General features: G+C 43.4%; 1 protein-coding gene across 11 annotated transcripts in view; it reads left to right on the top strand.

Annotated features, from left to right (window-relative positions):
- Adamtsl1 (ADAMTS-like 1) overlaps positions 1-16,446 on the top strand; it is a 914,539-nt gene that overhangs the window by 867,009 nt on the left and 31,084 nt on the right. For all 11 annotated transcript variants that reach the window (XM_006538374.2, XM_006538376.2, XM_006538377.2 and 8 more), the window contains 2 exons: positions 4,604-4,807; positions 7,554-7,688. In XM_006538374.2, the coding sequence (XP_006538437.1) occupies positions 4,604-4,807; positions 7,554-7,688 (339 nt within the window). The remainder of the gene's footprint in view (positions 1-4,603; positions 4,808-7,553; positions 7,689-16,446) is intronic.

Below are 16,446 nucleotides of genomic sequence, written 5' to 3' on the forward strand. Positions count from 1 at the left end.
TATATTCATATATATATATATGAATGATCATAGTTAAAGATCTAATGGCTTAGATATCAGAGCAAGGTGTTGGGGATTTAGCTCAGGGGTAAAGTACTTGTCTAGCAAACCAAAGGCCCTGGGTTTGGTCCTCAGCTCTGGAAGAGAGAAACAGGTAACTAGAAATTGCAGCAAGGCACATCAGCTGTCCTCTAAAGAGACAGTCTAGCAGGACAAGAGGCTGTGAAGTGTCTTTGTTGAGAAAGGAGTTCCTGACATTGAAGGTGTCTCCGTATAGATCCCCACTCTGAGATTGCTAGGTTAGTGACTAGCCCAGCAACAAGCTGCAGGTTCCAGTGACTATAGGCATTTTTTTTCTTTTGAATGTGCATGTTTATGTGGTATGTGTATGTGTGTATCCATGTGTAGGTTTATATTAGGAGGCCATAGTTTGATGCTGGGCGTATCCTCAATCATTCCCTTGCCATTATACATTGAGATGGAGTCTCTCCCTAAGCTTGGAGCCCAGTCATTTGACTAGACCAGCTAGACAGATTGCTCTGGAGATCCTGTCTCCACTTCCTAAGCTCTGGAAATATACACCGGCTGCCACACACACCCTGTCATTGACTTGAGTCTTGGGGATCCCCATCTAGTCCTCAGGCTGCACAAGCGCTTTACCCACAGAGCTGTCTCTAGATTTCCTCATCCGAGGCCCATTTTTTTCTCCTTTATATAATGAAATTGATATTAGGACATGGCCTGTTGAGATCATTATGGAAAATAAGTGTTTACATCTCTGTAATGTTTGGCTTATAGTAAATGCTTAGTTAGTATTATTTTTAATGATGTCAGTGAGCTATTTCTGCCCAGCTCATTACACTCCTGGTGTCGAGGTATTCTGAACATCAGGATTAGGCAAGTATGGCTGGTGCCCTTCCAAGTATGTGTTGGCACATCGAGGACCTAATGAGAGTCTCTAAAGCATAGTATCCACCCCTTAAGAGAGAAGGGGGACTCGGTCTCAGGTGCCTTGCTTATTTGCTTCATTCCATGTTCTTTATTCAGTGTCAAAGCCAGTCATGGAAGAGCTGGTCATCATCCCAGATATCTCTATAGTGTCCTTTTCTGCCCTGAGGTCTACAGTCCCAAGTCTCTAAATGAGAAATCCCTAAACTGTGGCAACAACAATAACCCATTGCTAAGCTCACAATGCACTTCTCTTCCAGGGTGAGCCCAAGGAGCGTTTGCTACTGAACAGACCAGAGAAGGGTTTCCATATTTCTTCTCCTTGAGAGTATTGTGAAGTACTGTAAAGAGTACTGTAAACCCCTTCCCATTGCTATCCTAAACATTTCCATTTCTCCCATGAAGCCTGATCTGATCTCTCCAGAGAAATATCCCGTCCAGGGTATACCCAATCTTGCCCTCATGGAGAAGCTTGACTTTATGGGTCACAAGGCAAGGAATAATACAGGAAATAGGAAAAATTTTTAATCAGTTACTGGAGAAGTAATAAATAGCCCTGTGAGTACTCTGACCCCTGGCTTCTTTCTCTTTCCCTCTGTCCCCTCCTCCCCCTGCCATACATCTGTTCTCTCCTCTGCGTCCCTTGGCTGACAGCATCATACCACAGAAGTGTCTGTGTACATATACAGGGCTGTAACTGTGGCCTCTAGGAACATAAGCTCCAGGTCCCGCCAAGGCAGTCATGGGGATGCTCACGCCTCTGTTTACCTAAGCAGTGCTCCCTCTGCATCAAACAAAAGGTTCATGTCATCTGATTCCCTTGCCACTCCTGCTGTTCTCAAAAACAGCCTTTTGTTCCCATTGGAGACCAAAAGAAAGATACCCCAACTAAGTGCTATATGGAAGCAATTCAATGCAGTAGGAAAGAACCCTCAGTAATAATTTATAAGAACCCATTTTCCACTGTGATTTTGAGAGAAAAATAACTAGATTGTTTTTTCTTCAACTCCTTTACAGGGACTTTTCAATAACAACAACAACAAAAAAAAATTTTAATGTAAATATTTGAGCTCAGGGTTCAAAAGCCTAGCTGGCATGGGAGACATCATGATGTGCTTGCTCTCCCTAGTGGTGCCACAATGGAAACTCGGCTCTTCCGCCTCTCACCTGCATCTTTTCTCAAGGTGTGTCTGGAGATACCGGCAGCCTCTCTTTGATGGAGTCAGGCCTTGTATCATTGAGATGAATCACTGCATGTCTTTTCCTGGGGTGACAGGGCTTCGATATCAAAATTGGAATTTCATCCCATTAAACCTACTCTTCCTGAGCAATTAAGGCAAATAGTAGGGGCACAGGTAACTCCTCGGGGAGGTCAGGACCCCTAGGAGACCCTGTTTGTCTATTTGGGACAGCACTATATTGTCTGGGGACAAAATATAGCCCCAGCTCTGGGAAATCATTAGACTAAAAGTCTAGGTCTTTGGCTTTTCTTGGCATTGGCCCCAGTTTCCAGTATTTGACATTCTAAACATTACTTGCATGCTTGCTGCAGAATTCTGTGGGCAAACCGGGCTGGGTGGTAAGACATGAAGCTTCTGCTGCTTAGAAGCCTGGGAGTGGAGTCAACCCTCCAAACCTTCAGTCCTCCAGCTCCTGCAGAGCCTGTCCTCTGTGGAGCCTCTTCAAAAGGTCACCTAGGAGCTCTTGTCACATAAAACTGCTTACCTGTCAACTTCAGGGAAACTTCCCAGGGAACCCAGGTTGTTCCAAGAGTACAGAATCTGGCTGCCAAGGATGAGCACCCATCGCGTGACTATACATAGTCTCTCTGATGCTCACAGACAAAATATAAGAATAGATGGTGGAAGGGCAGAGGCCTATCCTTTGGGTCATTTTCTCTCCTGCTTCTGAGGTCACCACTTTGTGTTCTCTTGTTTTGAGAAGATAGCCTTTGTCTGGGTCACCCTTCTGACACTGTAACAACACATCCAAGATACCAACTCGTAAAGAGAAAAGTTCCTGTTGGCTCACGGTTTTGGAAGCATCAGTCAGTTATCAACTGGCTTGTTACTTTGACTCAGTAGTTACATAACAGATCACCAGATAGGTGTGTAGAAGAGGAAAACCATACACCACAGGGCCAGGAGGCAAAAGAGTAAGAGGGGTCTGGGATCCCTTGACCTGTCCTCAAAGGTGTTCCTCCCACAGACCATCTACTTAGACCCACTTCTTAGAAGTTCTTCCAACCAGAAGATTGTGCCTGGGGAGACATGGGACTTGTGAGGACACAAAATCCAAATGAGAGAGACTGGAAAGATGGCTCCATGGTTAAGAGTGTCTGCTATTCTCACAGAGGATATGAGTTAGGTTCCTAGAGCCCTCATAGCCACCTGTTACCCAAGTTCCAGCGGAGTTGATGCCTCTGGCCTCCCTCTGTAGACACCTGCATCCACATGCTTATCCCCACACACAGATGAGCATGCACGCACATAATCTTTTTTTTTTCTTATTGAAGCCATGGCAGCTTGAAAAATAGAAGCATGCTTCCTAGCAGCTGTCATTTGTCTAGGTCAAAAATGGATTTTGATGTTTTATGTCTTTTGGCTTTATTCTTAACATAAAGCTTATATAAAAAATAAGTATATGTATAAAAATGATGCCACAACTGACCTTTTCCAAGTCAAGAACTGGCAGGGCCAAAGACCCAGCCTCTGTTTCTCTCTGTGTGTCACAGCCGCCCTGTGTTCATTCCACTCCTCAAAGGACCCACTCATCCTCCTGCTGCTTAACATCAACTAATGCTGCTTGGTTTTCTGTTTTATTTTTTCAATAAAACTATAGTTTCATAACTTCCCCTTCCCTGTCCTCTCTCCAGTCCTTCCCATGAACCTCTCCCACCTTCCCCCACCCTGCTACTCTCTCTCAAATTAAAGACCTCCATAAGTATAGCCTGCTCCGTCCATACAATGTCACTTGTATGTATATGTCTTCTGGGCTGCCTAGTTGGTATTGCATAGCAGTTTGGCGGTCTTCCCTGGGGAAAACTGTTTCCCTTGCTCTCGGCATTCCCTAGTTACCTGTAGTTCTTTGTCTAGGGTTGAGGCCCCATGAAATTCTGCTTTCCATGTTAGCAGATCTATTGGTGTGGTTCTTGCTCCTGTCTTGTTAAGCAGCTATGTTGGTGAGACTTCATGAGAGTAAAATACCAGTTTTTGTATATCACTTACGAACATGAAATCAGGTGGGATATATTGCTATTTCTGGATTTTGTTTTCTTTATACTGAGCACTATGTTTGTCTCACTCAGTTGTAGGATCTTCATTTTTATGAAGTATATACATTTAGGTTTTCTGCTTTATGATGTTTTCTCCGAAGAAGTTGAACATCCTTGTAACTTGGCCAGTGCCCTTTACCAGCTGCCACCGTTTCCTCCCCGGTTAACTGGCCTACCCTTTCCTGCTCCGTCTCTAGAAGTCTCAAAAAGCCAAAGCTCCAGAGACAGTGAGAAGTCCAAGGTGATGTTTGGTTTGGCTGAAGTACGTTAGAAGACGCCCAGGCAGATGCTTCCTGCAGGGCAGGCTGGGCTGGCCAGAGCCTCTAAATGTCCTGGATTCACCTGAACATTTGTCTGATGAGCCTATTTTTGTCTCTCTAGGTGTACCTGAAGCTGAAGTCACCTGGTTCAGAAATAAAAGCAAATTGGGCTCCTCCCACCACCTGCATGAGGGCTCCTCCCACCACCTGCATGAGGGCTCCTTGCTGCTCACAGATGTGTCCTTCTCTGATCAAGGCCTGTATTCCTGCAGGGCAGCCAATCTACACGGAGAACAGACAGAGAGCACGCAGCTCCTGATTCTAGGTAAAAAGCTCCTTAGAGTCACACCCTCGGTTGGACCATGGGGGTGACTGCCCAACCCTCTACCTCCCTTTTCCCTTACTGAATTCAGACCATCAAATAGAGGCAGTGTCCCTTTATCCATTCATCCTGCAGTCAGTGCTTCCAACAGAAATAGAGTATGGAGCCAGCTGAAGCTGCGTGTAAGACCTGGCTCCACCTCTTGTTACTTATCCTTTGTGGCACTGCATGAGTTAGTCACCCCGATAAATCTTAGATGCTGTTCACTATGGGAAACCTAACAATTGAGGATTTCCCATCCTACTAGGGTCATCAATTGGAGCTGGCAGAAGAAGAAAAAATAATTTTTTTAATTCCCATGCTAGGCTTTTCTTTGAAGAGCAAATGAGAAACATGGATTTAAAACAGTGTCATATATGTTAAACTTTTCTCATCTATTTCCAGGTAGTCTGCATAAGATCTTTGCATGCATGTCCCAAGCATATGAACTCCTTATTATAAAGTCTGTCACAGGTCCTTGTGTAAAATAATCATTTACTAGTAAGAATGGTCCCTGGTCACTGGCCACCGTGATGTTTCCCCTAGGACAGAATTTGGCCATCTTGCAAGCTATAGCCTGCTTTGCCCACCTTCTGTTTCTTTTCCACTGAATTGGGGGGGTGACATTGAACAAAAGCTTCTAGGGGGGTCCTTACCCTTTAAAAGTAGTGGAATAATTAGAGCCCATATCCTGACTCTCTCGCCGAGAGAGAGCTTCCTTTCTAAGGGGAGGGTGTAAAATGTGAGAAACAATAATGACATCCACGCATGTATACATCAACATACTGTGTACTTACACTTGGATTTTCACACCTACCGCTGATGGCATAACCTCACTCCTGCTCACTCAGAAGCCAAGGGCCCAGTTGCATTTCATCTCACTGGTGGCTGCAGAAACCTCCAGACTTCATAAGAAGCCATCGAAAATTGGCTCAGAGGATAGAAAGATGTCATTTGTTTTCTGCCGGGTTTCATCAGCTGCGCTGTTATTCTGCAGTCATACTCAGTGATTGTGCTCTCTGGTAGGATTTTTCTCCCCAGTAAAGATGACTCTTCCTTGTCATCTCTGATAGCAAAGATGGGAAGGCACTTAGGAGCACCACTGTGGCATTAGCAATGAAGTATTTTCTCTGAGCCAATTCTTCCTACATTCCAAATAGAGTATGATCATATGAATACAGTGGATGAGCGTGATGCCTTCCCCATTATAATCAAATCTCCTGGAGGAAGATGATCTCTGTTCAGATGCTTTGATGGGCTTTTCTTTACTAGAAGTCTTAGTGTAGTTAACAAATCAATATGAAGATATTTCTTTTTTATTGGTGGTAATATGACTTAATTCTTAAAGGGGAAATCCTGTGTGTCAAAATGAAATTTCATATCAAGTCCTGTGTCTTAACTCCTAGTCTGAAAGCTCAGCATGGAAGGGTGTGGCATTGGTTCTCATCCATCCATGTAGCCAGTGGACATGTCTGTGTTACCTTATGTGGACTCACATACGGTTTTAGGGGGAAAATGAAGGGGAATATGCCCCTGAAGAATTTACATTCCCACTGGGAAGATAGAATAGGAACACACATACACACAAGAATTGCCGTAGAAGCTGTAGGAACAAAAGCAGAGGCTGACATTTGGTCCAAGGACAATAGGTTATTTCCTAGACAAAACTAGCTCTCACTTTTTGCTTTTAATAAATAAGTAATGGAGGAGAAGAGGATTAAAGACACTTTGACTATGGCTGTTTACTTAAAAAGATGTTTATAATGAAGCAGCTAAGGCCCAGTAGAATGTGTACCCGCCTAAGCACAATGGCACAGCCAAAGTTCAAAATGTGGATTTCTAAGTACACATTTTCCCTATAAAAGGGGTTGAATGCTCTCTGTTTCATATGTAGATATATGATCCACAATTCACCATTGTGTTCTCTCTGTGATGGTCTTTGGCAAAGCCATAAAGACAAAAATGTTCCAGAAGTAGACACCATCAACACTTATTTATGTACATGGCTAACACGTGCTAACAAAATACCACGCACCTGGTAAGGGCCTGTGCAAATCTACCACTGAAGACTTCAGCCCTGACTCCTTGGAGTATTTTCCATGGCATCCCATAGTAACATTTTTGTGCCCTTTTTATATGCTTGGCCTGCTTAGCCATAAGAATTAGACCACAGAGCGAATCAACATCACAACTAGATTGTCTCTCACTGAAAAGGGTTCTTGTACAAATCCTCTTAAATAAATTCTTGGATAGTATTCTATCTGTGGGGACAGTTACAAATTGCCTCATTCCTAAAGATATTATGAGCTAAGTAAAAAAAAAAAAAAATGGTTAAAACTATTTATCTCACAACTTGGCATATAGTAAATGCTAAAATTGTCCTTTAAAAAAAAATACCATCTTTGTAACATGTTTCAATTTGTCTACATTGTTAGAAAGGCCCAGTGGTGGTGTGCTTTAAAGCAATATAAAGTGAGAACTCCTGAGATTCACAGGCCTGGTTCTTATTACAGACCTTGTTATCTCAGGCATCAGGAATTAAGCTTGAACCTCACCTTCATAGGTACACCTTCCTTATACAAAAAATGAGGTCGCACGTTCATTGCTGCAATGCCAGGGATACGCACACAGGGGTGTGTGCCTATCCTCTCTTGGCCTGAACATAGCATATATGCTGTATCCTCCTGATTCACCATCTGTCTTCTCCCAGATCCCCCGCAAGTCCCCACACAGTTGGAAGACATCAGGGCCTTGCTCTTAGCCACTGGACCGAACCTTCCTTCGGTGCTTATGTCCCCTCTGGGAACACAGCTGGTCCTGGATCCTGGGAATTCCGCTCTCCTTGGTGAGTCCAACCCTCTGAAACATTGGGCAAAAATCCAGGGCTGGACAGGATTTATGGATGGGTGACTGCCTGCAGGTGGGAGGGAGGCAGCAGTGGGGGGTGGCCAACAGGAAATCACTAAATTGCCTACAGAATCCAGACTCACCAGTGGAAACTTGGCTGACTTTCCACACGAGGTGAGTGCGGCTCTCAGTCTGGGCTCTATGGTTTGTCTGGATTCCAATATGGCCCCTCTTGGGCTGATGCCATGGTCCAGACCCTCTCCTTCAGGGGTACTCACTGAACTCTGAGAAACGGGTAGCAATGAACAACCGTTTCTGTGTCTCCTCCCCACCACGAGCCCTCTAACCTCTTACTCTGAAACAGCAAGAATCAGCTTTTAAGGGCAAGGCTATAGTGCTTGCAGGCCAGAGGCCGGAAACTCTGTCTAGGCCATCTCTCCCTCTAGAGAGTCTATAGCCAACCCAGATAGAGTTCCCATGGCAAAACCTCCCTGCCATCGAACACTGAGGACCAAGCTAATGCCTACACAACTGGTATCCAGAATAGCAAAGTCTTTGGCTTACATCTGAGCTCTGAGCTTCTCACTCTGGAATCATGGGAAAGACAGAGTGTGCAGATAAGAGAACAGGGAATGTATGGGAAATCTGTATGTCTTTCATTTGATTGTGCTGTGACCCCAGGATTTATACTGGTTAGAGAGAAAAAACAAACTTTTTAATGGCTTTTTCTAAGACCATGAAAATGGAGAAATTCTCTACACTATGTGTGCCTGAATGTGATAACAATAGATAGAATTATTCTCTTGACTCAAATTTTAAAGTTCCTCTAGTGTCCCACCCTAAGTTTTACTGTCACACTGGCAATTAATTACTTATCTGAATGGCCAAGACCTTCAGTGGATTTACAGTTAGAATACAAAGATTTCCTTCAATTTCAATTTCCATTATTGTCTGAAATTAGTGGAGAGCCCTTATATCTTTCAGCGGATAGGAACACAGCTGTCTTCTCTCTTCTGGTCTAGGTAAAGGTAAGACATCCATCAAATCAAAAAGTGGCCCTCTTCTGTTTACTATTACATGAAGAACTTGGCATTATATTTTCCCATATCCTACTGATCAGAAGCCATGCAAGCTTCAAATGTCAGTTCCTTGGCTTACCAATGATAAGCCTACTCCAAATTAAGTATGGACAACTTAAACATCTTTGTTTTATACTCCTCGTTATCCTGTTAGTTAGAGCCCAGTAACTAACAAAGGTCATAGCAGTTGCTAATCTTCAAGCTGAATGAATCTTTTGGGTCACTCAGGTACCATTCCACAAGCAGGAAAGGTTCGGGGACGCATACCTTTCTATGATAGCTGTAATTTCTTTCTCCCTTATTCTGAAATAATATTTTTGTCTCATTTTAGCCATGGGCAATAAGGATTTATTGTGCTTGCTGCTGCATTCCATTGCTAGTTTATGATGCTTTGTTACCTTAGACTGGTATTTAAATCTAACAGTTAAAACACCTTAATATTCCAGACTGCTCCATTTGAAGGAGACAGTGAGCCAGTGTTCATAAAGTCCCTGGGTGTAACGGCCAGGACCAAAGTCAGCGCTGCCCCAGCACTGTAGACCTAAGGGAGCTCTGTGTGCAACTGTGGAGATAAATTAGAGTTAGGAAATTGTGTCAAATATCAGGTCTCTGAAAACTGGGTTTTCACAGGCCAGAGCCTCCATGATGCTATGAAAATGTGTGAGTAGCATTCAGATAGGCAGAATGTGGGAGAAATGGGCATTCGTGACTAGAAAAAAAGAAAAGAAAATTATGCCATGGATCCTGAGATGAACTGTGCAGAATGTCTGTCAGGGATCCTTCTAGAACTAACTGTGCAATACCTTTGCTTTGAGCCTGATGATGGGCTGCTAGACTGGAATCAAGACTAGCAAGGCTCAGCCAGAGTTTACATCAACAACTCTGATGCCCTCCGTCCACCTTGAGTTTCTCCTGCTCATCCAAATTAGTTCACCCATGTGCTCCCAGTTGGACAGGTCTCCACCTCTAGCTGGTCCTCTGGCTGGGCCCTCGGTCATAAGAAACAGGCCAGCAAGGCAGTTTCACACTGAGTTCCCAAGACATTAAAACAGCAAAGAGCCGCAAATGGAGGAACATCTTGAATTCTGGACTGTGGAAAAAGCAAGTGCACTATTAAAAAAAAAAGCTAAGATGAATAGTTAGAGATTTTTAACTTTTGTATTGTGTGTGTGTGTGTGTGTGTGTGTGTGTGTGTGTGTGTGTGTGTGTGCGTGCAGTCAGATCCCTTAAAATTGGAAATATAGGAAGTTGTAATTCACCAGACATGGTTGCTGAGACTCAAACTCAGATCTTTTGTAAGAGAAGTGGCCACTGAGCTGTCTGCTCAGCACTTAGCTTTTCTTTACAAGAGGATGATGTAGTAAAAGAAATACTCAGGACAATCCATCTAGCACTCTGAATGACCAATCTTATGCTGAGGGTAACATATTCTAAACCAAGATGGAAATGTGTATCTTCTGTCACTCAGGACAGGTACTACCTTGGAATTCATTACTATCCATGCCTGATCCACTTGATTTCATGGATGAAAGCCATTTGTCAGCACTGATGGAGCCAGCAAGTGGTTAGGCTCAAGTATCTTGGTGTCTGGGGCTGACTGCCTGTAATCTAATTATGCACTGTGGTACCACATGGTTGTGAGGCACGGGAGCAGTGGCTCCTGGGTTGTGGTTCTCCTCTTTCATTAAAGGAAGGGGATTAGGGAGAATCGGAGTCTTAAAAGCCATATCTCAGTGCTAGCTCTGATTTGCTGAGACTTGAGTGTTGAGATTCCAGGGGGTGAGTGAATCTATTTCCAGAAATAGACTGTTGTTTTAGTTAGATGGCATATTGGCATTGAGTCCCCTTCAAGCCACAGCTGCAGCTGATGGCATAGCACTTGAGTCTGCTCTTTAGGCCTAACTTTCCGTGAGTGTAACATAGAAAATTAGGACTAAGTCTCTTAGTAGGAAATGCCCACTGAATTCTGCTGTACAGAGAGAGGGTCCAGCCTACCTGATCCACTGTCCTGAGCAACACAAGCACCACTTCTTTGGAACTTGGTGATAGTTGTCCTTTCTGCAGGAGGCTCAAGAGTATACCAGCTTCTCTAGAAGGAAGAGCCAGTCCCATGATGTGGCACTACTACCTTTGGTCCAGCCCTAACTCGGGGCCCCACAGTCTCCATTTTCAGAGCAGAAGCATCTCAGACCTCCTCAGGGTATCTAAACCTTCTTATAACTTTGAATACAATGTTTTTGGAAGGATCACCAGGGACAATAGTATTCATTTATAGGGTAAAGTTATTTTTCTTAAGTAACTTTAATTGAAGTTGTAATTATCATAACAATATATCTCCATTGTATAACAAGTAGAAATCAAATTTAAAAAGAAAAAGAAAAATATCTAATGATTCAACCCTGAGGTATGAGTGTGAATCCTTTATATATTTTACCTAAAGATAACTACGTGCTGCACATTGGCTTTAAGGATTTTATCACTTAGTGATAGCCAACAAATATCTATGTCTCTAAAAACTTTTCTATGATTTCACTTTTCATGGCTTTGTTGACAGAGAATACTGTCTTAGTCAATCAATTCTCTGTTGGATTTTTGTGGTCTCTGTAGTCTTTTCACTGTTTTAAAAAATAACCATAATGACTTTTTTCTGTCTTCACATGACCCCTGTTTACTTGGGATCAATTCCTAATGGCAGACTTATTGTGTTAAGTCTTCATACTGTCTGGGGTCTTACTATGCATTATCTAATTTTCCCCCAACTAAATTGTATTCCTCTTGTATACCCATGAGAACTGAATAAGAGGTCCCATGTCTCCAAAGTGTTATCTCCATAGGTTATAATCACAAGCTTTTACATTCATCACTGTAATTGTAGTGCACAAAGCCATGAGGTACAAGAAACATTATAAGTACATCCTTATTTTTATTACTTTTGCAATTTAATAAATTTTTCAGTCTCCTAATTTCATTTAGGAATTGCTCATTAGTGTCATCTGTTCATTTATGACAGTTATCCTTTTTATTGATTTATAGGACATATATTTATGCATGTTTAACCATTTGATAATCGACATGAAACAAATCACACATAATCTACATTGGAAATGGCTCCTACGGCAAACAGACTGAGCATACAGCATTTCCAAGGTTTCCTTCCACACCTTTGGTTTTGTTTGTTGTGTGCCTTCCTGGCTTGATCTCTTTTCCTTCCACCCCTTCACAATCACTCCTCGAAACCTTGCTCTCTCCCACTCCTCCCACCTCAGCTAACCACTGATTAATCTGCTCTCTAGCAGAGTTGGCAATCTCACTGTGCACAGTGTTACATAAAGGGAACAATGCCATTCTTTTATGAATCTTTTTTATTTGGGGAGTTACACACACACTCTTTCCTCATCCGATCCTGCTTACCCCCTTCTTGTCAGCTAGGACTTCTTCATTATCACATCATTTAGCCTCATCTATGCTACCACCTTTGTCATTAGAGCACGTCTCCTTTCACTGCCTAGCACTCTGTGTATGGATATATTATAGTCTACTTAGTCACCCATCGATTGAGAAACAGAATGGTTACTTCAGCTTCTAGCTATTAAAAATGCAGCTGGCATAAAAATTCATGCGTTAGTCTTTGAATGGACATATGCTTTCACTTCTCTTCACTAAATGCCTAGGGGAGACAGGCTGTATGACATGGCAGGTGTGTGGGTAGGACTTTAATAAAAGGCCACACTTCTCTTCACAGTGGCACATTACTTCATACCCACATCAGCACCTTGTGACATTCTAGATCCTCCAAGTCCCCAGCAAAGCTTGCTCTCCTTGCTGTCTTAGTTTTAGGATGTCGGTAGTGATCTCGGTGTGGTTCACATTTATATTTTTCTGATAACCAGCAGTGTTGAGCAGCTTTCCCTAATTACATCCCAATTCCTTTGGTGAAAAACCAGCTCAGATGTTTTATCAATCTTTTAAACTCGGAGGTTTCTTCACTTAGAACTGAATCTTCAAAAATCTTTATATAATTTGAAAGTTAGATACATGGTTTTCAGATATTTTGTACTGTGGCCATCATTTCATTCCCTTAACTATGTCTCTGAAGAGTGGAACACTTGAGACCTTGGTATGGTTCTCCTTCATATGCTTGTTCTGCTATGCATTAAACTTATATTTAAGAAATCTAGAAGACACCCAAAGTCTTAAACCTGTTTGACGGGGCTTCATGGCAGAGTTCTAAAAGCTATTCATTTTGTGAAGAGAACTGTATTGTTATAAGTTACATCCCTTCACCAGCCTGCGAGTTGTCCTCAGAAGCATCCATGCCACAGAACAGAGTTGAGTACTCACGACTGAGAAGCCCTGTGGCCCCTGCGCCTAAGGCATCCTTCTTCCGGCCCCATGCAGAAAGCATTTGCGACACATTATTAACTGCAATGCTGAGGTCTATAATGGAAATCACAAATCCTGCTTCAAAGTAGCAGTCTTCCCACTGTCGTTGTGCCCTATTACTGAGTTAGGCATTCTTCCTAAGACCTAAGACCCTGAAAGACTTAGAACATCCTACCAATTAGCAAAGAGGAAAACCCTGTTCTATCGGCCCTGGATTTTCCCCAGATGACTCCAGCAACAAAATACACAGATGCCTGTGTGTGGCTGTGAAGTTAGCTCAGGCAGTAAAGTGTCGTTCTGCCACCATGAGGACCTGAGTTTGGCTATCCAGCATCCATATAAAAAGCAAGGTGTGCTGGCATGTGTCTGTGGGGGTTGGGGGAAATGGATCTTTGAGGCTTGCTGGCTACCTAGTGTGGTCAGATTAGTGAGCTCCAGGTTCACCGAAACTCTGTCTCAGAAAATAAAATAGGTTCTGAGAAACACATCCACATGCATCTAGCTTACACATACATACACACACACACACACACACACACACGTTCTCAACCTTCTAATGCTGTGACCCTTTAATACAGTTCCTCATGTTGTGGTGACCCAATCATAAAACTACTTTCATTGCTACTTCATAACTGTAATGTTGCTACTGTTATGAATCATAATATAAATATCTATGTTTTCCAATGGTTTTAGATGACCCCTATAAAAGGGTCATTCACAAAAAGTGTTTGCAACCCACAAGTTGAGAACTGCTGCTCTTAGAACACTCTCTCCTTTGTCAGTGAACAAGCTCAACTCCATAGACCTTACAAGCATTCCTGCTAGAGGCACGTGGCCCATCCCCACAAGAGCCATTTTCCCGTGCCCAATGATTTTGCAAAGAGCAGGAGAGCCCATGACTAGTCTATCCTCAGTGTTCCTGGCCCTTCTCCCCTGCAGGGCTCCAGCACACACCCAGCTCAGACTACAGCCTCACAGCAGCACTAGCATCCTCTCTGCATCTCAGAGCCCATCAGTCATCAGGACCAAGGCTCACAGACCATGCTCACACAGTTGTGTTTCCACACTAACCACCTGTCCACATTTGCACAGTTTCGGGACATTCATCTCTCTGCAGACAACTGCAAAGCTCAACTGGCCCAAGACTTCTGTTTAGAGCGGTGATGATCCACAATCTCACCCTAAACGGTGAACATTGCTTTCTCTGGCACTAAGTTAGAACTGGGCCATTCCAATAAAGAATGTCACACCGGTGGGCAATCCAAGTCCACCATGCATGCAACATACAAAACCCAGAGCTGCAGTCTACAGATGGAGTTCACAGTGTTAGTGTGTGAACACCAAAAAGTAGAAAGGACCATCAGGGAACAGTTCAGAATGTGGGAAGGAGGTTGCCTCTACAACCAGAGGAGCTCTTAAAACTATGATCTGTGAGCATCGATGTGCAGTAAGCTACTGAGCATGGTTCATGTCTGCTGGAAGAAATGCCAGGTACATCCCCAGCAGGGGAGGATGTGACTCGTGCGCTCCAAGAACAACAAAGAGTCCACAGTGGCTGGAGTGGAGTCACAGAGAGAAGAAATGGGGGCTGGAGAGCCGACCAGATAGACAAGAAGGCAGAGGGCAAATTTTGTAAGGCCTTGTAAATGGTCGCATTAAAACAACAGAGAAAAAAAAAGTCTTTAAATGTCCAATTTATAAACTGACTCAATATTGCACTGAGCATTGTGAGCTTGTCCAGGACTAGGCAAAGGCAGGCAGAAGTGATTTCTTTTATTAGAAGCCATGTGGCCAACTGCATGCTGTACAGCTAACTCTAGTAAACCAGAGGCTTATCAAGCTGGCTCCGCTACAAGCCAATATTCCTGAGTTAATTTGACTCACATGTGTTGGGCACCTGCTAGCCTACCTGGCCTGAAGCTTCAGCAGGCACGTGCCTGACCGTTTCCTCCCTCTGGTAAGAGGGGCCCAAATGGATAATCGAACCACCTGGGAAATTTAAAACGATTTCAACAAAGACCAATTAAGCTAGACTCTCTGGGGGCAGAGCTAAGCATCAGTACTTTTAAAGAACTTATTCTCAGGGTCGAGTGGATTTCCAAAGTCACCTCCCCATTCCTTACTACATGCTTAGAGTGGAAAAAAAATGGAATATGTCATCATTTAGAATAGTCTAACTTAGCACACAATTTCTTTGCTATTAAAATCTAACACTGTATGTATCTCTCTCCCCACCCTTATTATTGTCTTATACAATAACTCCATTTCTGTCCAAATACTCCCCTGGTCTTTGCCATTGCCTTGAGCTTTCTTTTCCCTAAATACCCTCCCTTGACCTCAAACTAAATCCTAGAGGTCTTTGTCCCTGCCTGGAGTGATCACTCTGCACTGATTCCCTAGGCACCTGCTCCACACTAGGGCTGGGCAAACTTTTTTTGCAAGGAGAGAAATAGGAACTGTTTTTGGCACTGCGTGTTGTACCTGCCCCTGTTTTGCCTACTCTATAGAGTAATTTTTGCTATGCAGCAAGTATACTAAGGAATATGGTTGTTGTCCCATAATAGTAAAACTGTATTTCCCAATTCAAGAGTCAAAGCTATGGACAACCTTCTCTTAGTCACTTAGCATTACACTTAGTATTACAAGACATTTCATGTCTCTGGGCTTGCTTCCAGATCCTAGGGAGAAAGGAAGCTCGGTTCTCCAGCATCTTAAAACAGAGGTTGGTAGCAGGGCCGTGGTCCTCCTGAGTCACCCCATCTCCCATTTCTATTTTAATTACAGCTTTTCCATCTGTCCCCCACCTCCACCCTCGCCCTTAGAAGCGCACTTCCTGATTCCCCTGGTATAGGCTGCATCAGGAACTTCCTCCCATGCACGCTATGACATCAGTGATGTCCTAGGCCACATCTGTTAGGAAACCTGTTTCGTGGTGATCCTGGGGAAGACTAAGATCATCACTACTTCCTCTCCAAAGATAGCTGTGAGAACAACAAGACCTGAAGGCCAAAGGTTAGGTAGAAATTAATTCACAATGGGACCCACCCCAGAGGTGTCAGGGAAAGTGATGCAGAGGAAGGGCAAGGCAACCTGAAGGGCAGGACCAGCATCCTTGATGAGGAAAGCCATTGCAAAAAAGAAATTTATCCTGACCCTCTTCAAAGAACAGTTGGCATCTGTTTCCTCGTTTATACTGGGAAGCTGAGATTTCATGCCACAAGGAAGTCATGTTTTGTTTCCTGAAGTACTGCCCACAAGGAGAATATGCTTTGCCACAAAGAAGAAAGACTGGTG

The sequence above is a fragment of the Mus musculus genome, chromosome 4 (genome assembly GCF_000001635.26).
Source record: "Mus musculus strain C57BL/6J chromosome 4, GRCm38.p6 C57BL/6J".
Lineage (NCBI taxonomy): Eukaryota > Metazoa > Chordata > Mammalia > Rodentia > Muridae > Mus > Mus musculus.